The sequence below is a fragment of the Lipotes vexillifer genome, unplaced genomic scaffold (genome assembly GCF_000442215.2).
Source record: "Lipotes vexillifer unplaced genomic scaffold, Lipotes_vexillifer_v1.1 scaffold892, whole genome shotgun sequence".
NCBI classification, from domain to species: domain Eukaryota; kingdom Metazoa; phylum Chordata; class Mammalia; order Artiodactyla; family Lipotidae; genus Lipotes; species Lipotes vexillifer.
In genome coordinates, this window is record NW_006786445.1 from 395,677 (window position 1) to 420,465 (window position 24,789).

Sequence of the window (24,789 nt, forward strand, 5' to 3'; positions counted from 1 at the left end):
GGTCTGCCCCCTCAAACCCATCCTGAACTCAGGCCTAGCCCAGGGCCCCCAGACTTGCTTTAACGTGCCCATTTTCTACCAAAATAACCAGATCTGGACAAAGTCAGAATTGAAAATTCTTCCTATCTAATGCCATAGGTAAGCCTCTGGGCCCTTGCACCTGCGGTTCCCTCTCCCTGGAAGGAGGCCTCTCGCTTTCCTAAAGCTCTGGAGCCACCTCCACTGAGAAGCCTTCCCTGTAGAATCCCCAGCCCAGCCCACTCTCCCCTCTCCTTGCAGAACCTTGGGTCACACCTGGCTTAGGCTATTCCAATATCATCTGCATCTCCTGGAGTTAGGAGCTCCCTGAGAACAGAGGCAGGTCTGGACACATGGTAAGTGGCAGAGAATTGTCACTGAGCGGAGGCACTGGTCAGGCAGAGTCAGGGACCCTGACCCTGCCCACCAACACCTAGACAGAGCCTGCTAGGGACTTCATTTCTAACAGGCAGGAGAGTCTGGCTCACTCCTCCACATGCACTCATGTCCTCTCTCCTTCCAGGGAGGCACCAAGCTGCCAGGAGCAGCCCTACCCCCACCCCAGCAGTCCTGGGCTGGGCTGAGCTGTCCTCATCTGCCCTCCTGGCCCTTCCCTGCCTGGGGAAGCCAGGACCCACAGCAGGTGCCTGGACAGACGTGGGCCTGGAGAGAAGGGCTGGGCACAGCGGGCCAGCCTCTGACCGAGAACAGACTCATAGAGAAACAAGTGCCGCAATCTTCCTCTTCCTCCTTCTCCCTGCCCCCTCCTTAGTATTGTTAATAAGAACAGTTACCCTTTCCTGCTTATTGTCTGCTTTACACAGTGTCTGACGCTGTAGGTACACTATTTAATCCTAAATCCACCCCGAAAGGTGGGTGTTACCATCCCCATCTTTCTGACCACACAGTAGTGATTCGGAGAGGTCATATGCCCTTTCCAAATTCACCTCACTAGTCAGAGGCAGAGCCGGCATTCCCACCCAGATCTTTCCATGCCCTTGCCCCCCAGTGCTGACCCCGGCTGCTGCTCTCCTCACCGTGGGTGGTGACTATGTTAGACCCCTGCCCTTCCACAGTAGGGTGGGACCTGTGGGAGGGCTCCCTCTCGATTGCCCCGGTGGAGGTGTCGAGGAATGCTAGTGGGATGACGTTGCCTTGGCTGTTAGCACAGCAAGTGCTAGGCATCAAGTCCCAGCTCTATTTTACTTGCTCTATGACCTTGGGACACTAATCTTTCTGTCTATAAAACGGGGGAGATAATCGTATGATGGTGTTAGGAGATGGAGTTCACGCAGATAAAGTTCCTGTCATGTAGTAGGTAGTATATGTGTTAGATATTACCACTAGACTAGAATGAGCTCTCTCCCATTCTCTGCTGTACCCCCAGCACTTAGCCTGGCCTGTAGTGGGTCCTTCCGTTTCCTCATCTGTAAAACATGGCTAAGGTATCCAAATTCCAGGATTAAAGGGTTATATGTAAAACACCTGGCCAGAGGCTGGTGTTGGTAGTGGCACCAGCAGGACTGTGGGTAAGTTGATGGGCCAGGTGGAGCTTTCCTGGACACCCCATCTTTGCTTTGTTTTTCATTGAATTATAGTTGATTTAAAATGTTGTGCTAGTTTCTAGTGTACAGTAAAGTGATTCATATATATATATATATATATATGTATTGTTTTTTAGATTCTTTTCCGTTATAGGTTATTACAAGCTAGTGAATATAGGTCCCTGTGCTATACAGTAGGACCTTGTTGTTTACTATTTTCTATGAAGTAATATAGATACCCCATCTTTGTATCCAGGGCAGGGGCTGCAACCAGCACAGTCCCCGGCCACATACTCTTCAGGCCCCAGTACAGAGGCAGACAGAGCTTCTCTCTGACGGTGCCTCCACCACCATGTGGAGAAACCGCCATACCAATGGCTACCCTGGGGCCAAAATGCCCCTCCTCACCCCGTCCTGGGTCTTCCCCAAGGAACTGGCAGCTTAGGGCTTTGGGAATGGAGTCAGGTGGATGGGAAGGCACTCAGGAGCTCATTCCAAACTTCTTTAGGAGAAGAATCTTACCTTCAGATACGTAAAGCAGATGGAAGTGCCATTTTGTTGTTATAAGTTAATTTTATTAGTTCAAATGTATAATTCTTATTTCTATAAAGAACACTATTTTTCTCTGTCAGCTACAACAGAGCCTGGTACATAGTAGGCACTCAATAAATAATTGTTGACTGAATGGATAGTTAATTGGTGAAAAAAAAATGAGGTTATTTTGATGAATACAAATATGTGAAATGGGGGGAAGGATTATGAGGATAGTTGGAGAATCCTACTGGCCTGAAACACTAATCCAGCATTTGTAGTAGCTCTGTAGCACTACTGAATGGCCCAGGACTCCACAGAGCACTGTTTGAAAACAACTTGTCTACACCAACCCTCCTTTTGGCGAATGAGGACACTAAGGCCAGAGGGTCAGTAGCAGAGCTGGGCTACAACCCAGGTCTCCTGACTCCCCATCCCAGGGCTCCCTTTCAGCCTCTCAAACCCTCAACATGATGCATTCTGGGGCCATGATGCAACACGGTCCTTCCTGTTCATTTTGCCCTGTGTGCCAGTGGCCCACCATCCTGTTCCAGGCATTTCCCACCAACCTCTGCCCGGGCCTGAGCCAGGAGGGAGCCAGGCCCTTCCCACTGACTCCAGTCCAGGCTCTGTTCCTAATGTGTGTCATCTGGGGAAGGAAGGCCCATTGCCCAAGACCCTTCTTGGAACCCTAAGTGGCAGGCATTCCCAATGGGTGCCAGATTAGGGTGGGGGGATGAGTACAGCCACTGAGGGCCTGGGCAGGGGGAGTATCCAGAAGTGCCCCAGATCATGGGCCCCAAAGCAGTTGGGGGCATTTATGGGCCTTCCTATAAACTTCTGAGAGGGTAACTTTATCTTGCTTCTTTCGGCCAAGTATCCTCCTCCAGCAGCTGGTCACAAAGCTGGTTAATCTCCCAGAGTGCTCAGCTTAAAACCCGTGACTCACAGCACAGCCAGTTTGGGGGAGGGGGAAGCCGCCTCCAAAACGTGGCGCCCAGGGTCAGCTGTTCCGGGGGCCTTCTCGGGTTTCTCCAACTCAGGCCTGATATTTGGGGCCTTGTCTTCCCTCCCGGAGTCCTGTTCCTCACTGATCCCTCGATTCAAGCCATGAGAGGTTGCGGCCCTGGGAGGAGGGCCAGCCCCATGCCTTGGCTTTGGCCACGACCTCAGGCTGTCCCCAGGAATGACTAGCAGGCACTGGCCTCCAAGGGAAGGGCGAGGTTTCAAGTGTAACTCTGGGAGCGAGGAGAGGAAGCCCTACAATTGGGGGTATAGACCTGGAAAAATTCCCTTCAACCATGACACCCTCACTGCAGAGCTGCTGTTCCTTGTCAGAGTGTGACATGAAGCCTGTGGGGAATGGCTGAAACAGGCTTGCAAAAAGTAACACAAATGTCAAATGGCCTCTAACTTGAGCAGAATAAATTCAAGATCTTTAAGGGGGAAAACGTGAAGTAAAGACTATTGGCCTTGGAGTTGTAAAGTCTCGGCCGAGTTCAAGTCCCAATTTTGCTACTTGCTAGCTGAATGGCTTCTCTGAGCCTCAGTTCCCTCATCTATAAAGTGGGCTGAATAATAGCAACTAACTTTGGTGAGTTAATGTGAGAATCAGATGAGATTCTGTTTTGCCTACTTAGTAGGTGGGAGCTATGAATATTATTATTGATAGCATCATCATCATCATTATTGCTCCAAAGGCAGGAGAATCCATTTATATTTGTCAGGGACTTGTGTCCCTGTAGTAGTAGGGAAGCTGATGGTTTGAAAGGCTTTCAGTGCCTCCTCTCATTTGATAGGAGTCTATTCAGATGAACAGAATGCTACAAATGATGAGCGAATGTCTGCCAACCAGTGGCATTGTGTAGTTATGACTGAAGACCAAACTTGATAACAGCCATAGCAGGTACGTGATGGAGGGGCCCACTGGTAGCTCTACTGAGCAAAACATAAATCTTGTGTTACCCTTGCTGCTGTGTCTCCACAGTCCTCCATATCTTCTAGTCTATCCGACAAGTCCCGGAAATAGCCTGAGATTCCGGGCTATTATAAGTTCCAATCATGGGCCAGGCAGGCCTATAGTAAACACGTATATGACCACATCTGATCTTTGTGGGGAAGACACACTGTTGTCCCCATGTGGTAGACTGATTACATTAATGGACCCAATTCTTCACTCCTCTTATGTCCATGCCTGTTGTCACGTGACTTTGCAGCTCTTAACATCAAGAGGCACATTTCTCCATCCCTTAGTTCTTGGTTCAATCAGGTAACTTGTCATGGCCCCAGGGGATATTAACATACATGACTCAAAGCAGAGGTTTGAAAAACTGCTGTGCGCTTCTGCTTGCGCTTTTACGCCACTTCTATCACTGTGAAAACATGCCCAAGCTAGCGTGCTGGATGATGAGAGACCTGTGGAAGAACTGAGTTGCCCCAGTCGCCCCAGTCAAGGCCGGCCTGGAGCAGCTAAGATCCAGTCAGCCACAACAGGTGACTGAGCCCAGCTGAACCCAGAACAGCCCAATCTAAATAGCCAAACTGCAGATTCATAAACTAAATAGATGCTTATCGTTTGAAGCCACTGAGCTGTGAGCTGAATCATTACATAGAAGCATTATCATGGGAATCGGTAACAGATACACACCTTTTTCAAAAAATAGACTTTGTTTTTTAAAGCAGTTTTAGGTTCACAGCAAAATTGAGTGGAAAGCACAGAGAGTTCCCGTCTGCACACTGTCCCCCCAACACATACAATCTCCCCCACTATCAACATCCTGCACAGAGTGGTACATTTGTTACCACCAATGAACCTACATTGACACATCATAATCACCCAAAGGCCATAGTTTACATTAGGGTTCACTCTTGGAGTCTTACATTCTATGGGCTTAGACAAATGTATAATGGCATGTATCTACCATTATACTTTCAAACAGAATGGTCTTACTGCTTTAAAAACCCTGTTCTCTGCCTATTCATCTCTCCCTTCCCCATAACCCCTGGCAACCATTGATCTTTTTACTGTCTCCATAATTTTGCCTTTTCTAGGATACCATATAGTTGGAATCACATAGTATGTAGCTTTTTCAGATTGGCTTCTTTCCCCTAGCAATATGCACTTAAGTTTCCTCCATGTCTTTTCATGGCTTGGCAGCTCATTTCTTCTCAGCGCTGAATAATACTTAATTGTCTGGATGTACCACAGTTTATCCACACACCTGCTGAAAGACACCTTGGTTGCTCTCTAGTTTGGGTACACCGTTTTTTAGGTGAGGAAACTGAAGCACAAAGTGGTTAAGTAGTCTGTCCAAAAACACACAGTCATAAGTGGCAGGTCTGGGATTCAAATTTAGGTTTTATTCCAGAAATCATACATTTTCTACTGTTCTGTCGGAGTGTCCCTTAAGAACTTTGCCCTTTTAGAGCTCTCTGCCTTTGCCTATTCTGGTCCTTCAGCTTACAGTGCTCTTCCTTCCTTCTCTCTCTGTTCAACTATGTTTAACTCAGAGTCCATCTCTCTGAGACCTTCCTCACACCCCTCCTTCCCAGTCCAGCCGAAGTATTCATTAGTTCTTCTCTAGGTCTCCACTTTGGGTTGTTTGCAATGAAGATGTTATGGAAGTTCTCACTGAGGCACATTCCAGAGTGAGATCCTAAACTAAGATGCAAGCATTTCTAACTAGGAGGCTGAGAACCAGTCATCTTAGGGCACTGAGGGTTTAGGGGAGGATTTCCTTTGGGGAGAGCTTTTGGGACCATGAAGATTCCCCCATGGGGTAGAATGGGGGTATGCTTTCCTTTTTACCTCAAGTCAAGAAAGAGGGGCTTTAAGGAGACCACATGGGGATCTTAACATGTCTCCCCTGCAGCTGGGGGACATAGTAGGCAGACATCTGAGTCGTGCGTACAAAACCTAGAGTGATAAGATGGCTCAAATGGCCTGGAGTTGCAGAGTCGAAGGCTGCCTTCCCAGAAGTGTCTGGGCAAGGATTCCTGTGGACTATATGTGGGCCCCATAAGAAAGAACCGTTATGGGGTGCCTTAGAACTTGCCCTAGAGGCCACCTGGAGAGCAGTGGGGCCTCAGCAGAAGAAAACTGGAGGTAGCCCACTGAGATCCTAGAGGAGCGAGAGATCAGTGGAACAGAGATGCGGGTGAGAGGTTCCCAGCAGCGAGGGTAGGAAGGGTCTCCAAAGGACTGGTGAAAGCATCCAAGATGGAAAGAGGGAGTTTTAAAACGTCTTTTAAGCCTGGAGAGCACTTCTACTGGAATATTGTAATAGTACCAGTGAAAGAAGAACAGACCTGGGAATTCCCTGGCCGTCCAGAGGTTAGGACTCCACACTTCCACTGCTGTGGGCCCGGGTTCCATTGCTGGTCAGGGACCTAAGATCCCACAAGCCACGTGATGTGGCCAAAAAAAAAAAAAAAAAAATGTCCCTGCCCCTCTTGTCTCCTCTTCCTCCAGTAGCTGGTCTCATTGACTGAGGATTTCCCACTCACAGGAGACCCAAACAGGAGGCCAGGGGAGAAAACCTCCACTTACGTCAGTTTTCAGAGTTTTGATCATTGCATGAGACTGGACATTGTAATCTCTGAATTGAGATTGTATTTGTGTTAGTTTTCTATTGCTGCCTAACATAATTACCACACACTTAGCAGCTTAACACAATGCCACACAACATCCTGCAGGGAGTGGTACATTTACTACATCAGTGAGCCTACATTGACACATCATAATTACCCAAAGGCCATAGTTTATGTTAGGGTTCACTCTTGGTGTCTTGGTGTCATTAGCTCAGAGTTCTACAGTCAGGGGTCTGGCGTGGCATGGCTGGGTTCTCTGTTCAGGGTCTCATGAGTTTGAAGTTAAAGTGTCAGCAGGCTGAGTTCTCATCTGGAGGCTCTGGGGAAATATCCACATCCAAGCTCACTCAAGTTGTTGGCAGAATGCAGTTTCTTATGGTTTTATGACTCGGGTCCCTGTGTGCTTGCTAGCTGTTGGCTGTGTGGGCGGAAGGGGGTCATTCTCAGCTCCTAAAATTCTCTCTTAGGTCCTTTCTACATGGCCAACTCCATCTTCCAGCCAACAACGGCGTGTCAAGTCCTCCTCGTGCTTTGAATCCCTGACTTCTTCTTTTGCCAAAAGCTGGAGAAAACTTCGTGCATTTAAAGGGCTCGTGTGATTAGGTCAACACTACCCAAATAATCTCCCAATCCTAAGGTCAACTGTGCCATGTAACGTAACCTATTCATGAGGGTAAAATAATCAAATTCACAGATTAGTAAGGATGTGTTCGTGGCAGAGGGAACAGGGGGAGGCTTGAGGGACATCTTAGATTCTTCCACAGCATCGCAACCTAAAATGACAGTAGGACTTTTTATTACCTTAAACAGACCAGAGAAGTCACAAGACTGCCCCGGTTTTCATCCAGGATCAGGAAAAGAGCTATCACGCCAGAGAGCAGGTATAAAGGGATTGTGGAAGACCCTTCTCCCACCAAAAAAATTGTTTCCTGATGACCTGCCACCCATCATTCTCGTTCAGTGTGAGGGTTGCCATTGTCCCCTCCAGCTGGCACTAATTTCATTCTGCCCTCGGGGATCAGGAAAAATTTCCCCATCGGCCTTCCTCCCTCGAACATTAAGAGACTTAAAGGAAAAGACCAAGACTTGTTCAATTTTACATCTTCCAGAGCTGGGCACTACGTAAAAATGCATGGCTTGTTGAAAGAATGTACGAGTGAGCTAAGTACACAGGGACCATCTGCAGCAAGTGATAAAACTGCCCCTCTTCCCGAGAGCCATTAGTGGTTAGTGTCATCAGAGAGCTGCCCTTGGGAAACATTTTTAACGGAATTACAACTGGATCCTACGCATTTGCTGATAGTCCCTCCCTATTGGGCTGCTAAGTCTCCATCCTCATGTAGGACAAAAAAGGAGGCGACAGAAGAGGGGGCAGGCAGGGCAGACCCCCTTCACTTCTTCCTCTCTTACTTGGGCATGGCTATTAAATGGCAGCTATAACTCTTCTAGAAGTTTGTGTGTGAGAGACCCCAGCTTAAATACTGGCAATGCACAGAGACTGAGGGGTGTTGGATCTCTCTAACATTCAGTAGATGGGCCCCACCACTGAGTTGTGGACAGGTGAGACCTTAAACACAGCACTGTTTATTGAGCCCTTACTATGTTCCCAGCTTTGGATCCACTTTTCATGCGAGCTCTTAATATCCACACCAGCACTTTGACAAATGTAAATTAACATCTCCACTTTTCATATGTGGAGAGTGAGGCTCAGAGAGGTGAAGGAACTTGCCAAAGTCACACAGTCAGTGGCAGAGTCAAGAGTACAACCTAGGCAACTTGACTCCCTGAGCATACAGGTCTAACCATATCACTTTCACTGCTTCCCTTCCTGTGGCTCTTACTTTTCATCTTCTCTAAAGGTTACCCCAGAATCTCCACTTCCCTCTCAGGGGCACACCATCTGTTAGCCTGGGGGAGAGTCACCAACCTCTTGGCCACCACTGCAGAACGAAGAAAACTATCCTTGCTTACCTAGCAGCAGATAACTTAGTTCAACAAATATTTCTTATCTTCTTTGTTTATGTCCACATAATTTCCTGGGCGTATCTCAGCCACCACACTTACCATGTGCGTTATACATTTTATTTTTCACAACCCATGTCATTGCCAGATTCGTATAGTAGATATGCATATTAATTAGGATGTAGGTTAAGCTGCGGTAACAATAAAGACACCTAAAAAGGCAGTTTATTTCTTTCTTACGTAAAGTTCCAGGGAGGTGGCCAAAGACTTGTATGGCAGCTTAACAATAGGAGGGACCCAGGTTCTTTGTATCTTGTTGCTCTGTGATCTTTAATAAACAACTTCCATCACATGATCTAAAATGGTTATATTAGTTTCCTATTGCTACTGAAATAAATTACCACAAACTTTGTGGTTTAAAACAACGTGTACTCATTATCTTACGAGAGCCCTGAGTCTTACAGGGCAAAGATCAAGATGTTGGCAGAGCGGCATTCTTTCTGAAGGCTCTAGAGGAGAGTTCTTTCCTTGCTTTTCCAGATTCTAGGAGCTACCTGTATTCCTTGGCTCATGGCCACATCACTCTGACCTCTGCTTCTGTAATCACAATTTTCTTCTCTGACTCTGACTCTCATGCCTCCCTCTTTTCCTTTATGGACTCTTGTAATTACATTGGGCTCACCTAGGTAATCCAGGGTAATCTCCCCATCAAGATCTTTAAATTAATCACATCTGCAAAGTCCTTTTTGCCATGTAATCCACAGGTTCTGGGGATTAGAACATGGACATCTTTGGCTGCCGTTTATTCCGTGTAACACAGATGACTACTCCAGTTCCTGCTGTTCACCCATATTCCAACCAATGGGGAAGAGGAAAGAAGACACTTCATAAACAAGAAGTTGCTTGCAAATTACTTCCATTCATACCCCATGGGCCAGAACTTATTCACATGGACACAGGTAGCTGCAAGGGAATCTGGAAAATGTAGTCTTCTGCTACTTGGTCATGTTTCAGGCTAAAAATTATATTAGTGTACAAAACAACAATGACAACAAAACAAACAAACAAAACACACCATAGGGATGCAATCAGAAAACTCCAGACTGTAGAAAACTCTGCAGGACAAGCAACCCAGTTTGTTTTGTTGTTTGGTCGTTTTATTTTGTTTCGTTTTGTTTTGGTTTGGTTTTTGTGGGTGCGCCACATGGCTTGCGGGATCTTAGCTCCTGGACCAGGGATTAAACCCAGGCCATGGCAGTGAAAAGTGACAAGTCCTAACCACTGGACTGCCAGGAAATTCCCTAAACAATTCAGTGTTGTTTTTTGTTTTTTGTTTTTGTTTTTTGTGCGGTATGTGGGCCTCTCACTGTTGTGGCCTCTCCCGTTGCGGAGCACAGGCTCTGGACGCACAGGCTCGGTGGCCATGGCTCACGGGCCCAGCTGCTCCACGGCATGTGGGATCTTCCCGGACCGGGGCATGAACCGTGTCCCCTGCATCGGCAGGCGGACTCTCAACCACTGCGCCACCAGGGAAGCCCAACAATCCAGTTTTTGTTTTTGTTTTTTAATAAATAAATTGCAAAGGAAAAAAGATACGGAGGAGAAATGTTTAGACTTACAGGGGCTTAAAAGATTAACCAGTCACAATGTGTAGGCCCAATTTGGATCATGATTCAAACAAACAAACAAATAAAAACATATCTGAGATCATTGGAAGTTTGATTACTGTTTGGATATTTGATGGTAGAAAGGAATTACTATCATTTTTTTTAGTAGGCTGTTGGTATTGTGCTTATGGCAACAAAAGTTCTGATCTTTTAGAAATATATAGTCAAATATATGCTAGTGAAATTATATAATGTCTGAAATTTGTTTCAAGATAACAGAAGGGGAGGAAGGGGGGGCAGTGTGTGAACAGGTCAGGTTTGGACATAGGCTAATGGTTGTTGGAGCTGGTAACAAGGCTCATTATGTTACTGTGTCTATTTCTCTGTTTGAAATTATTCATAATTTCAAAAAAATTGAAAAATAAGGGTTTGGCTGGAAAGGGGAGAAGAGGCAGGGGAGGCGCCGAATGGACAGGGAGCATATTTGATGGGCCCAGCAAGACCCCGAGACCAGATGTCTCTTTCTCTCCATGTTCTCCTCACCTCCCCTGTCCCTCCCTAGTTCCGGGACAAGCCACTCTGAGACCCTATCCCCAAATAGCTAAGGAGGAACAGTGAGACCCAAGACTCCCGAGCCCGGTGGGTCAGAGGTCAGATGTCAGGGCAAAGGTGGCCACCTTTGAAACCAAATCAGCGCCAGCCTCTGGTGACCCCGAGTGCCTGCGTCCACCACGTGGAGGTGTCCCTGCTTCAAGGGCATGAACCGGGGACAAATTCATCCTTATCCATTCAGAGAATTCTGCATATAAAGGGGCCACAAGAAGCCATCAAATCCATTCCAAGAGCTTCCAGGAGCTGGCCAGATATGCAGAGCTAAGAGACCAGAATTCCCATCCCAGGGCCTCCACAGGTAAGCATATGTGAGCCCTGGACAAGGTGCTTAGAACCTTGGGCCTCAGATTTCTACACTCTACAGCAGGGATGAGTGTGGTCGCTAGTGGTGGGGTGGGGCAGGACACTGGCCACTGAGATGGAAGCTCTCCTGGGCCGCAGACTTCTCTGGGGATATGCCTTCCTCAGAGCTGCCTCCTCGGGCCTCTCCCACACCCCCACCCAGCCCGCACCAGCCTCTCTGCATCTGTCATCAGTCTGCTCTGCTCCCCCTGGACGAGGCTCTGTTTGGGGGAGACTGGCAGGCTGCCCGTGTGTGCAGGGGAGGCAGCGACGCCCACTGCTGCAGACAGTGCTTCACGGGCTCCACGGTTGCCCGCACTTCCAGCATCCCTGCACGTGCCGTGGCCCCCAGCTCCAGAAGGTTCAGAGCTCAGAATAACCAGGCCAGGCCCTGCACTGCCCCATCCTCATCCCACCCACTGCTTACTCATAGTTGCCATCCAAAAGGAGAGCACACCAGGCAGGAATAATTCCGAAGCCCCTGCCAAACACCATGAGACAGGCACCACTCAAGGACACCACATGCCTTGGCGTATTGATCCCTTACAGTCCTTTGCGATTGGTGCTAGGACTAGTCACATTTTACAGCTGGGATGGGTGAGACCCAGAGAGCGGAAGTGACTTACCCAAGGGAAGTGAGGGGCAGAGCCAGCATTTGAGTCCTGGTCAAGCTGACCCCCAAGTCCAGTGGAGACACTGGGAACACAGCCCTGGGCACCGGTGACCCGGTCTCTGTGTCAGACAAGAGCAGCCCCATATTCCCCAAGGCCAGGTTCAGACCAGGCCTGACAGAGGTTGTGCCGCATCTTCGGGAGAAGCCAGAGACTGTGACATTCATGGTTCCCCAGCGTTCCTTGGAGTGGGGACCTCCAAGTTAACTGCCTTTCCAGCCTGAGGCACAAGCTTCTGCAACCATGCTGAGCCCCAGCCTCACTCAGGTTTCCCTTTCACTCACCCCGGCCCTGTGCTGGGCCAGGTGGACAGGTCAAAGGACAGACCTCTGCCCTCCATGCCAAGAAGGGGGGACCAAGAGGGAGGCGGGGAGGCCAGGGACCCCCAGCAAGACCCCTTCCTGAATGGGAATAGAGCCAGGAGTACAATGCCTCTGTCCTTGTGTCTAGAAAGTGAGCCCCAGGAAGGGGCGTGGAAGGATTCGGGGCGGGCAGCACAGCAGTGGGCAGCCAGTGCAGTGAACACCCTGGTCTTTGGGCTCCAATCCAGCCTCTCTCTGCTGTACAAGGTTGCTGTCCTCCCCCTGTACTCCCTTCTCATACCACCTTCTACCCTTGACTTAACCCGATGTCTTGCCTGGAAACTAGTGGGCTTCACCTCAGACCTCAGGGCTCGTTTACCCCTCTGGGGGGGTCTGAGGCCACGGATCCCAAATGACCAGAGGAACTCCAGATAGTATCAGCTGCACGGGGACATCCTCCGGCATGTCGTCACATTTCCAGGCCTTTGCTCGGGCTGTTCTCTAAGCCTGGAATGCCTTTCCATCCAGTTCTCCCACTGGGCACTTCTGCTCATCCTCCAACACCCCAGGAAGAAGGACCCCAGCGCATCCTCCTGCGGAAGAGCCTTCACAGGTATCCACAGGAGCGTTTGCTGTTCCCTCTGGGAGTTTTGAAGATTCATTCGTGGGTTTTCCTCTCCCCACTAGATGGAACTCCCAGAGGCCAGAGGCCAGATTCCCTGTCTGAATCTGCCTTAGATCCTTCTGCAGTGCCTAGCTTGGAGCCTGCAACCAGAATGGATGCTATGGAACACTTGAGGAATGGAGGGAGGGTAGGCCTGTTGGGGCACATGGGCCATAAATCACTTTCCCAAACCAAAGGGGAAGCAGCAATCTAGGAGGGCTTCATGGAGGTGGCAGGACAGGAGGTAGGACAGAAGCAGATGACAGATGTACTGAGCAGCCTGGCTACCAGTCATGAGGCTCTCTGCCTTCTGTCTCTATGCCAGACAACCCCTGTCCTGGGTGCCACTGGCCAGGGGTGGGCAGGTTTGGGGGAGAGAATCAGGCCTCCCCAAGGCATCCAACCTCCCCTCAGAGGCGTGTGGATGGGGCAGCTGCTGGGGGGAGCAGCTGGTGTCTGTCCCTGGAGCCCAACGTCTGTGTGTGTCTTAATCCCAGTTCCTTGGAGCCCCCCATGCTGGCAGGTGGGCTGATTAGGCAGAAAGGAGGCAACAGGAGAGGGGTGGGGAGCTGAGGCCCCTCCCCAGGCCCCACAGCTGCCCACTGGATCCTGCCACGTGCACCATACCCATCACCAGGCCCCCATCACTAGCTCTCCCTCAGCCCAGAGCTGCTCCCCCTTCAGCCCTTACAGTGAGGCCTGACCTCTAGGCAGGAAGATTCAGCTTTCAAACGAGAAGCTGCAAGAAAAAGATGGATGTCACAGCCAATATGCCCCCTTAGTATCTTTTTTTCTGGGTGGAGCAGGGAACGTCCAGGCACATACGTGGAGGCGAGTGTTCCTACTGGGATGAAGGTATAGATGTACCTGACCCAGAATATGAGCAGTGTGGCACACAGGAGTGTCCTGTAAGGTTGGTGTGCACGGTGTGTAAGGTATACACGTGTGCGAGGTGTACATGGAGTAGTGCGAAGTGTCCATATACGAGGTACTCGTATATGATGCGTAATGGGTGTGAGGAGGACGTGTTGTGAGAAGCGTGCACAGTGCGGAAGATAGGTCCTGTGTATGAGGTATGCGGATATGTGAGGTGTCCACGGAGTGTGGGAGGTCCATGGGGTGTGAAGGACACGCAGTGTGACAGACGCCCTCGGTGTGTGAGGTGAGCAGTGTGAGGCGTGCCCACAGGAGCATGGAGGGATGGGATTGAGGGCAAACGCTCCTTCCAAGGAGATGTGCCTTTTTGGCCCCGCACACGGGACCATCGGTACAAGCACCTGCGGGCTGTCATAGGCAGAGGAGACAGAGGACACCTGGAGTTTCACAAATCCTTACGTGCATAGAGTGGAGGGCGACTTGGAGAGGCCTCTCCTGCTGCTGCCTCCATGCCATCTTAGCTCAAGGACAACACGCTCTTGGAAGAGACGCCACACTTTGGTAATATTATTTCATTATTTCTTGTGTCTGACTTAAATCCCTCATGCTGCAAGTTAAACTTGTGTTTGTTTTTTATATTTTTTTAGAGTTTGTTCAGTGGAGGTGGTGAACTCTTCTTTCATGAAGTTCTCCCCCCGCCCCCCAACAGCCTAATGCCCTTGGGCTGGAAGAATAATTGGCACCTTCCTGAACCCTGCCTTCCTTAGCACCTCTAGTCATTAAGCTATTGGCACCTTATCCGTGCAGTTTAGTAAACCAGAGCGAGTTTGTTCTTCAGACTCTCGGAATCTGGGTCCACAGAGACCTCTGAGGCAGAGAAAGCCTTTAATTACATAAAGGATAAGCTTGAAGGGGAGAGACTGGATGAATGAAGTCCTCAGGTCTTTCCAGAAGCCAGGCATCACTGGTCCTTAAAGTGGGCCTCTGTCAGGCCTGGTCTGAACCTGGCCTTGGGGAATATGGTGCTGCTCGGCCAAACAGTTTGGGCTCCTGCTAATTTCCCTCGCCTGGCTTCTCAGGACCTGAAGAGGAACCTGGAGGTGGGAGGTTTGCCCAGAGACCGAGGTGTGCGTGCAGTGAGTTGCACATGGCACCTGAGTGAGGGGCCGGGCAGGGGGAAAAGCTGTGCAGCCTGTCAGGGTTTCCCTTCCCGTGATGCCGAGCTCCCCCCGGCACCTCCCATGCTCCCCTCCCGCCCCCTGGGTACACAATGCACTGTACACACGTTTCTGTGTGCACGAAGCATTGCATCCTTACCTCACCCTGTGCTCACAGGTCACCCATCCAAGCCATCCTCCAGCCCCGTCTCACGCCACCTCCATGCCCTCAGCTAACCCACGCAGCGCTGGCCATTCAGCCAAGGGCTCCTAGGACAGCAGGAGCCACGCCCATCTCATCCCCCTTAGAATCCTTTGGTCCTGGTGGAGGCAGTTGTTCCAGGCAAGGTGCTCAATGATGATCTGTTCTCTCTACGGGGAACGTTCTTCCCCAGATGGGCACGTGGCTGGCTCCCAAGCCTCTTTTACCTCTTTGCTCAAATGTCACTGTGTCAACCTGACCACTCTATTTAATTCTGCCCTGGTGCCCCAATTCTACTCACCCCGCTCTGCCTTTAATATCACTCTGCCTCCTAGAGTACTCCATAATTTAATTGTTAGTATGTTTATTGTTTACTGTCCGTCTTACCTGTTAGAATGTCAACTCCACAAGGGCAGGAAACGTTGACTGTTTTGTTTTCTGCTATATTTCCGGCACCTGGCGCAGAACGTGAGCTGCATAAATATTTGCTGAATGAGTGAACGAATCATAGGACTGGGCACGCGTCCCCACAGGGCACACACCACCCCATGCAGCCCACAGGCGCGGGGGTACGTGTGCCATTTGTTGTCTCCCTGTCCCCTTCCTCCTCCACGTGGACCCCTATTCTCCAGCTCCCAGTTCATCCACTAGACTCCGAAGCCCTGCTTGTACGTGGGAGGCTGGGGAGTACCCCAAAGTGGCAAGTATGGCCACTGTGGAGAATCTCTGGGACCCTGACCCTGAACCTAGGACCGCATCAATTATCCTCCTGACCAACCCAGACTGGCCCCAGGGCAGGACCCATATCCAGCTGGCAGGCAGTTTCCCAAGGAGCAAGGTTGGTAGAGACAGAAGCGGGTTTTTGAGGTGGATCCAGGGGCAGGAAGGGAAAGTCTGGAGACAGAGAGGGGACCCGGGTTTGGCCCTGCCCCACCTGGCCCGCTCCTATTTTCACCCTCTGGCCCATCCCCCAGCTAGATAGGTAGCCTGTGCCAACCGTGAGGGAAGAGACCACAGGTCCAGCCTGGGCAAGGGCCGGGTGCTTGAAGACTGGGGCAGGTGCAGACTGGATTGGGTTTCCAGAGGAGAATATATAAGAATATATGTGTATTATATATATATACATATATAAGAATATATATATATATATATATATATATATATATATATATATATATATATATATATATATATATATATAAAGGCTGCCGGGAGCCCTGGGGCAGGCCACTCCCTGAGGGCGCAACTCTGTGGGGCCCAGGCAGGCCTGCATTCCTTCCCAGAGGCCAGCTCTCCATTTATAGCCCCAGGCAGGCACGCCAAGGGAACAGAGGAGGAAGGAGGACTGGAAAGGGTGGAGAGAGAAGGGAGCCCTCCCTCCCTCCCTGCTGCCAAAGGAGCCCCTCATTGTGAAGATGAGAACCAAAGCCCGGGGTGAGGTGTGCCCTGCCCCAGATCACCCAGCCCGCCCCCCTTCTCAGCTTTGAGATGGGAGGAGAGGTGCTGGGGGACGCCCCACCGTAGGTCCTTCAGTCCATTGCCATTGGCCTCTCCCAAGACAAGTCCAGCGCCTGTGACTCCGAGGGGCATTCTCGACTACACTGTACAATATAAGAGCTTGGACTCTTTCTGCTTCCAAAATTGACGTCCTTTTCCCTCCCTGCCCCCAAGCCAGCACTAGGACTAAATGGTCCCAGGTCCAGGGGTGGACACACTTCTCTCTGATCTTTTGGCAACAGGGATGGGATGCTGGTGTTGGCCAATCTTTCCCAAAAGAGGTGGTGGCACAACCAAGAGAGTGACCCCAGGCAAGCATGGGGCCCAGCCCTGGCGAAGTCTGTAATTCCCAAACTCTTCAAGCAGCAGAAGCCTTGCAGCAAACAAAATCCCACTTGGAAGGATAATATAAAAGTGGCCTCGTACGACCAGAGTGTGTATGCATTTTAAAATCATGCTTCCTAATTACCAAAGAAGATAAAGCTACAAATCAAGTTAAAAACTGTCAAAGCAGTTTAGACTTCTAAGCCACAAATGGTAAAATATTAAATGTGTTTGGTAAGTTTGAACATATAACATTTACTTACTGTAAAGGCACCTTGATGACAGCCCTGAGGTGGTTTTTATGAATGCAAAACACACAAAGCAAAGTTGTAATCATTTACGTCTCAGAATCCAATATATTTCTGTGTTTTCTTTGCTTGCTCGGGTTTGAGAAGAATCCAGATTTGCATGCATAAGCAGCTTGAAGAGCTCACCTGGAAATCTCAGGGTACTCTTCAATTAAAGAGTTTGATTGATTCATTCATCCAAGAAATATTTATTGAGTGCCTACTATGTGCCAGGCATTCTGCTGAGACTTGAACAAGGGGGAAGAAATATTTGTGTCAAACTAAATTAGTAATATAACAGCTATTCACATTCCTCATCGTGAGTGTAGAAGTCAAAGGAAAAGACTCAAGGTTATAATAAGCACCAAATCTTTCTGTAGTATGCTATGACATATGCTATAGTATGCTATGACAATATTGCAGCAGGCCATGTGTATTTGAGCAACATAAAAGATCATGCTCCAGGCAGATGGGCCTGAATCTTGCCCGGGAAGAGCAAATGTGACCCAGCATGTATGTCTAATCATGTATGCGACTATCCAGTTTAGAAAAAAATACAACCATCCTCATCAATGACACTTTTCAAGAAGTTCAGATATATGCAGAGAGATTCAAAGGCCATGAGGCCACCCATTCATTCCTTTGACATTTATCAAGATCGTACTATGTGACAGCCGCTGTGATGGTTTTTGCAAATGCCACGGGTGAACAAAGCATCCCTGACTTCTTGGGGCTACGTCAATCAATGTACAAACTAATAAAGAAGATAATTAAAGAGTGATTGTGCTAAGTAGGAAATGAGCAGGGTGATGTGACCCAGCTACTATAGAGAGGATGGTCAGAGTCATCTCAAGGAGGCAAGTTTGAGCTGAGACCTGATATATGAAAAGCAGCCAATCTTGGGAAGAGCTTGGCAGAAAAGCAGCAAGTAAAAGGCACCGAGGCAGGATTGTACTCAGAGTGTCGGAAGACAGGAAAGGAAACCAGGCTAGCATGGAATGATCAAAGGGGATCTTGGTTCCAGATGCAGTTGTAGAGATGGATGCTGCTGTGTAGTGAGTGGATTCTACTGGGACAAGAGTGAAAGTGAAGAGAGGAACTAGGAGGCTATGGTGGGCTTCCAGGCCGGCAATGCGGCAGTGTAGTCCAGGATGGTGACAGTGGGGATGGAGAGACTCGAGAGATATCTTAGAGGTTGAGTGGTCAGGGCTTCCACGTGCCCATACCTCCCCTTTGGAACTCCAGCCTCATAAATCCCCTGCCTACTTGACCTCTCCACCTGGATGTTGAAAATGCATTTCAAATTTTGTGCCAACCTGGACTCTGGGTCTGCCATCCACAAACCCGGTCTTCCCCAACTCCATTCTTCCAGGAGTCATCCTTAATTCCTCTTTTGTCTCTTGCCTACATCCAATCACAAATAAATCTTGTGGGTTCCATTTTCAAAACATATCTGGAATCCAACTACTTTTCATCATGTCCACTGCTGCCGCCCAGATCTAAGCCACCATCACCACTCACTTGTATTATTTCAATAGCCTCCTAATTGGTCTCCCTGCTGTATCCTTGCTCTGCATAACCAGCATGCGCCTGTTAAAATGTAAGTCAGATGGTGACATTCTTCTCTCCTGTTCAAGCCCCCTGGTGGCTTTCCATCTCAGAATACATAATCCTTTGCCCCCTTTCTGACCTCATCTCTTACCACTCTCCCACTTAATCATTCTGCTCCAGACATACCAGCCTCCTTGCTGCACTTTAAAGCTGACAAACAGTCCTGCCCCAGGACCTTTGCACGTGCTCTTTCCTCTATCTGACTCCAGATATCTGCTTCTGCCCTCCCTTCATTCTGGTCTCTGCTCAAATGGAATCAGGCTGAAGAGGTCTTCCCTGACCACTCCACATAATGGAATAATCTTCATCACTTTGCTTCCTTGCCTTGCTTTCGTTTTCTTCATAGAACTTACAAGCTCCTGACATCATATACTTCCTTGCTTATTTGTTTGTTATCTGTCACCCTGCCCTGCACAGTAAGCACCATGAGAGCAGGGTCTTGGTGTTGTTCACTGCTGTATCCCCAACACCTAGACCAGTATCTAGCACATAGCGGACACTCCATGATGTGTGTTGATGAATAAATGAGGATGGTGTTATGGAGGGGTGAGCACTTCCTAAAGGGAGACCTTCAGCACTACCACAAGTGGCAGAGAAGTGAAGATGACAGGGTTCCAAAAGAGAAGGGAAGGAGTGACTCCACAGGGCCCAGAGGGCCAGTTAGGACAGCTTTCAGAAGTCAGTGGGAAAAGGAGAAAGATCATTCTTGCTTATACCTGTGGGCTCCAGGAGGAGAGGCCCCAGTAGGGTTGTCTGGTCCAAGGGAAATCTCTAGCCTGAATGCTGAGAGGAAGGTGTGGACTGCAGTTTCAGGAAGAGGCTGAGCCACCCTATGGGAGTGGGGAGTGGGGAGTGGGGAGGGGGCCCACCCCAGGGCTTGTGGGGGAGCCAGAGTCCCGTGGATGGCTGCCTCCTCCTTCAATTCCCAGCCTCTCCAGTGGGTCTGCTGGGGAGAAATGCCGCTGTGGCCTTCACAGGAGCCCAGCCCTAAGACTACATGGGCTCCTGTCAGGGCTTAGTGCCCCCGCTAACAGCCCTCTTGTTGGAATAACCCTGCACCTCGGACTGAGGGCTTCCGCATCTTTGGTCTCTTTAGATTCTCACCACCACCGCAATCACTCACAGGGGTCCCTAACCCCCCGGGCCGCGGACGGCACCGGTTGGTAGCCTGTTAGGGACCCGGCCGCGCAGCAGGAGGTGAGCTGCCAAGCTTCATCTGCCGCTCCCTATCACTCCCCATCGCTCGAATTACCGCCTGACCCCGCCCACCCCGCCACTCCTTGGAAAAATTGTCTTCCATGAAACCGGTCCCTGGTGCCAAAAATGCTGGGGGACCTCTTCTCTAAGAGATCGCTATGAATATCCTCAAATTTACAAAGTGGGGAAACTGAGGTTCAGAAGGAGATGTGACTTCCACAAAAACACACGGGAAACTGTGGGGTTAAAGTCATCGGTCTGCAAACTCCACTCTCAAAAACTCCACCCTGAAGTGGGGTTCTCAGGCCTTCTAGGCGTCGGGGGCCTCTGCGCAATGGACTTCCCCGGCGCAGCACTGAGCGCAAGGTGGAGGCAAGCCCCAAGCAGACGGACTTTTCTTCCCAGCTGAAGAGACATCTCTGCCTAGACCCGCACTGGACACCCCGCTGAGGAGGCGCGCAGGTTGAATTGCGCAAGAGTTGGCTTCCCTCCCTCCAGGCTGGGACAGGACCTGAGTTTGGAGAGATTGGCACGAAGCTTTAGCAGCAGTCATCGACTCCTATAGAGATGCAGCTGGGTTTCCAAGTTACCAGAGATGGGCTGGGCCCGCGACCCTCTGACTGACTCCGGGGGCAGGAACTGGCCAAGTGACACGACCGCCACGTTCAGTCTCAGGTTTCCCCACTTGGACCCTCTGAGTCTTGTTCCTCGCTTCTCTGCCTCTGACCCTCTAGCGTTCTGCTCTCTGAATGTCTCAGCCTCTTGGGTTTACCGCTTACCATCTCACTATCTCAGCTTTGAGTGTGTCTCTGCCTTACTGCCATGTGTCTCTTTGCAAATCTCTCCCGATCTGATTTCCACTCCTATCCTGCTCCTTGGTCCCCCACAAATCAGCGGACTGAGGGGACCCCAAAGTCAGCTCAAAGGTGAGCGCGCGGCGTTTCGCGCGGACACACGAGGAGGCCGGTGTTGGAGACATTTGGAGAGTGTGCCCGAGAGTCAAGTGCTGCCGCGTTGGGCTGCCAGCCTCTGCCTGTCTCTCTGCCTGGGGAGGGGCCGGAGTGCGCGCGCGGAAGCGTCAAGGGGTAGGGGGCTGGCCAGTCTCTGGCCCCTACTGCCACCCAGGGGATCCCAAGCTCCTCCCCGCTCTATTCCTATTGGCCACGGGCGCCCCCGCCCCTAGCCGCCGGCTGGGGCTCGGGGGCCCTTAGGCTACTACGGGATAAATAGCCCCGGGAGCCTGGCTTGAAGGTAGGAGTGGGGAAGTCCCAGGGCGCTGCCGCCGCTCTCCTCGCCGTCCGTCGGTCAGGCGGGACAGGACAGGGCAGGGTGGGGGACAGCTGGGTGTACTTTCAGACCCTCAGTACTTTGCTATCGCACTGCCGGTGCTCCGGAGCCGCAGAAAGTTTCTGGCAACCCCTGCCGCCGGGATTGGGCAAAGCCAGGACTGCGCCGCCCCCCGCCGGGATATGGAGCTGCTTTCGCCGCCGATCCGCGACGTAGACTTGACGGGCCCCGACGGCTCTCTCTGCAACTTTGCAACAGCGGACGACTTCTATGATGACCCGTGTTTCGACTCCCCGGACCTGCGCTTCTTCGAGGACCTGGATCCGCGCCTCGTGCACGTGGGCGCGCTCCTGAAGCCCGAGGAACACTCGCACTTCCCTGCGGCCGCGCACCCGGTGCCGGGCGCGCGCGAGGATGAGCATGTGCGCGCGCCCAGCGGGCACCACCAGGCGGGCCGCTGCCTACTGTGGGCCTGCAAGGCGTGCAAACGCAAGACCACTAACGCGGACCGCCGCAAGGCCGCTACCATGCGCGAGCGGCGCCGCCTGAGCAAAGTCAACGAGGCCTTCGAGACGCTCAAGCGCTGCACGTCTAGCAACCCAAACCAGCGGCTGCCCAAGGTGGAGATCCTGCGCAACGCCATCCGCTACATCGAAGGTCTGCAGGCGCTGCTTCGCGACCAGGACGCCGCGCCCCCTGGTGCTGCCGCTGCCTTTTACGCGCCTGGCCCTTTGCCCCCAGGCCGCGGCGGCGAACACTACAGCGGTGACTCGGACGCGTCCAGTCCGCGCTCCAATTGCTCCGACGGCATGGTAAGGCCAGGACGCTGGGCTAGAGAAGTGAGCGCAGCTCTTGGTGTATCAGGAATGTGTTTCCGAGGGCGGGTAGCGGACCCTCTGGTGTGAAGGTTGGGCGGGGAACCTTCCCGGGAGTGGACCCCCGGTGCCCCAGGCAGCTGTCACTGGGGTGGCGTAGTGCTTTGGGGGGGGGGGGTCACGGGACGGATGCGATCCACCTGATTGGGGGCGCTATTAGAACACTGCTGGGCCGACACGAAGATCGTGTCGTTTTCTCCGCTTATCCCACGCAGATGTGTGCTCCTAGGTGACTGTCTGCCCTCTATTTGGCCCGGCATGCTGCAGACAGCTCCTGCCCACCCTTACTCCCCAACCCGGCCAGATCCGGGCCCGGAACTCTCGTGGCTGAGACTTAGGGAGTTGGAGAGGGGGCGGCTGCAGGGAGTGATGCTCCAGCCCCGCGCGGTTCCCGGGCCTGACTCGGTAGCCCTTGCCGTTTGCAGATGGACTACAGCGGCCCCCCGAGCGGTGCCCGGCGGCGGAACTGCTACGAAGGCACCTACTACAGCGAGGCGCCCAACGGTGCGTATTCGCGCCTCCTTCCCACATTCCCTTTTGAGCTGCCCTGGCTTCTCTTTACCTAGGACCTCCTCGCTGGGAGATGGTACAGGGAATGAAATACTAAGCATGTACTCCCCTCCTTTTTCACCCTGAAATTTCGCGGGATCCTCCCGAATCTGGCCCGTCCTCAGTTTCCTGTCTGCCCCAAAGCACTGAGCCCAGAGGTGGGAGACTTGTCTGCGGCTCCACCTCTGCATACTAATCTACCCCTCCCCGCGCAGAACCCCGGCCCGGGAAGAGTGCTGCGGTGTCGAGCCTCGACTGCCTGTCCAGCATCGTGGAGCGCATCTCCACCGAGAGCCCCGCCGCGCCCGCTCTTCTGCTGGCCGACGCGCCGCCGGCGTCGTCTCCAGGCCCGCAAGAGGCGGCCGCCGGGAGCGAGGTCGAGCGCGGCAGCCCCACCCCTTCCCCCGACACCGCCCCTCAGTGCCCAGCGGGCGCGAACCCCAACCCGATCTACCAGGTGCTCTGAGGGGTTGGGCGGCCACTTCGGGGGGTGCCGCTGCCCTCTGGCCCGAGGGATGGTGCCCTTAGGGTCCCTCGCGCCCAAAGGATTGAGCTTAAATGCCACCTCCCCTCCCAACAGCGCTATAGAAGCGATCCCTCCGGAGATATGAGAGGCGGGGGAACTGATGTGTGTTTCCGCACCCCAGGGCAAGGACGTGGTCCTTTTTTTGCCACGCAGCACCCTTCCCTGAGACCCGCTGCGATGGCCGTTTGATGTTACTCCGTGGGCCAGAGCTGACCCTTGAGGGCCCAGGTCCTTCCTCTTCCTCGCCCCCTCCCCCATGGGGGGGTGGGACCCACGCAGACCTAAGTCCCGCCCCCGGACAGCCGGATGCTTAAAGGAGCGTAGCCTCTCTTTTCGGGAGCCCTCGGGACGTCGGATCTTTCCCGCCGCTCCCTTGCCAAGTGTAACAGCTGTAAAGGTAACCGCTCCCACCCCCTCCCCCCGGTTCAGGACCACTTTTTGTAATACTTTTGTAATCTATTCCTGTAAATAAGAGTTGCTTTGCCAGAGCAGGAGCCCCTAGGGCTGTATTTATCTCTGAGGCATGGTGTGCGGTGCGACAGGGACTTTGGATGTTTATACGGCAGGCGGGCGAGCCGCGGGCGCTCGCTCAGGTGTTCGAAATAAAGACGCTAATTTATACCGCGGTGGCTCCAGCTTTCGCTAGGGTTGGGGGCAGGATTTTGAAAGGGGGCGAAATCCGCAAACTGGGCCACCTGTACCGCAGCGACCCCTGTAGGCCGCAGAAGGATTGCAAGGAGGAAGTTGGGGGAGGGAGGGGTGCGTATGTTTCCGTTATGTGAGGAGGTTCTTCTGACCATGACGTACATCACCACACACAGGTCATCTCGTTGTCAGGATGGATATTAGAACGATCTGAGTAGTTAATAAAAGATCCATGCCTGTCCCACCACCCAGAGATTCTGATTTAAAGTATCTGCCGCAGATACCCCTGGCCAGGAATTAGTATTTTTCAAAAGTTCCCCAGGTGATTCTGAAGTGCGTACACGGTTGAGCATCATGCTCCTCCATACACACAGAGTGAAGCCAGGTATGGTGTCCAGAAGGATCACTGGAAAGTCATGTTCCCCAGATGTGACTCGGAATCCTCACGGGTAGAGGATGTGATAAGGTGCTCACAACGTTATGCGGAAAAGTTGAATGAGTGTAAAGCAGCACTGTAAGCTGTAGGGTACTTCCAGGCTCTCGGTGACAGGTGTAATCACAAGAGGATGCATAGAAGGCCAGACAGGCACAGACACGACCACTCTAAGAAACCCAGCACTTAGAGCATCCTGGCATTGTCAGATCTCATAAGAAGACAGGAGCCCAGAGCCTGCAAAGAGAGGGGCACGTGCAAACCTGCATCATCACAGATGGCATCAGTGCTCTTATCAAGCGATAAACACTCTGAGGGGAGAGGAGGGGCCACTGATTTAGCCAGGGGGCTGGGGAAGGCTTCCTGGAAGAGGTGCTATTTGAACTGTGTCTTGAGAAACAAAAGAAGACAACACATCCACAATGCCCATAGATGCCCCCCAACACACACACACACACACACACAGAGGTACCTCTGGGA

General features: G+C 51.6%; 1 protein-coding gene across 1 annotated transcript; it reads left to right on the forward strand.

Annotated features, from left to right (window-relative positions):
- Window positions 1-21,127: 21,127 nt before the first annotated feature.
- MYOD1 (myogenic differentiation 1) lies at window positions 21,128-23,853 on the forward strand. The gene is made up of 3 exons (XM_007458784.1): window positions 21,128-22,093; window positions 22,582-22,660; window positions 22,921-23,853. Exons 1-3 carry the CDS (start codon window positions 21,464-21,466, stop codon window positions 23,169-23,171), a joined length of 960 nt encoding a protein of 319 aa, XP_007458846.1. The 5' UTR covers window positions 21,128-21,463; the 3' UTR covers window positions 23,172-23,853.
- The last annotated feature ends 936 nt before the right edge of the window (window positions 23,854-24,789 follow it).

Excerpts from the sequence above, each read along its gene's own strand:
- MYOD1 (XM_007458784.1), top strand. The coding sequence starts at position 21,464 with ATGGAGCTGCTTTCGCCGCCGATCCGCGACGTAGACTTGACGGGCCCC. Across the intron at positions 22,094-22,581 it reads CCAATTGCTCCGACGGCATG|ATGGACTACAGCGGCCCCCC; the intron begins GTAAGGCCAGGA and ends TGCCGTTTGCAG. Across the intron at positions 22,661-22,920 it reads CTACAGCGAGGCGCCCAACG|AACCCCGGCCCGGGAAGAGT; the intron begins GTGCGTATTCGC and ends CTCCCCGCGCAG.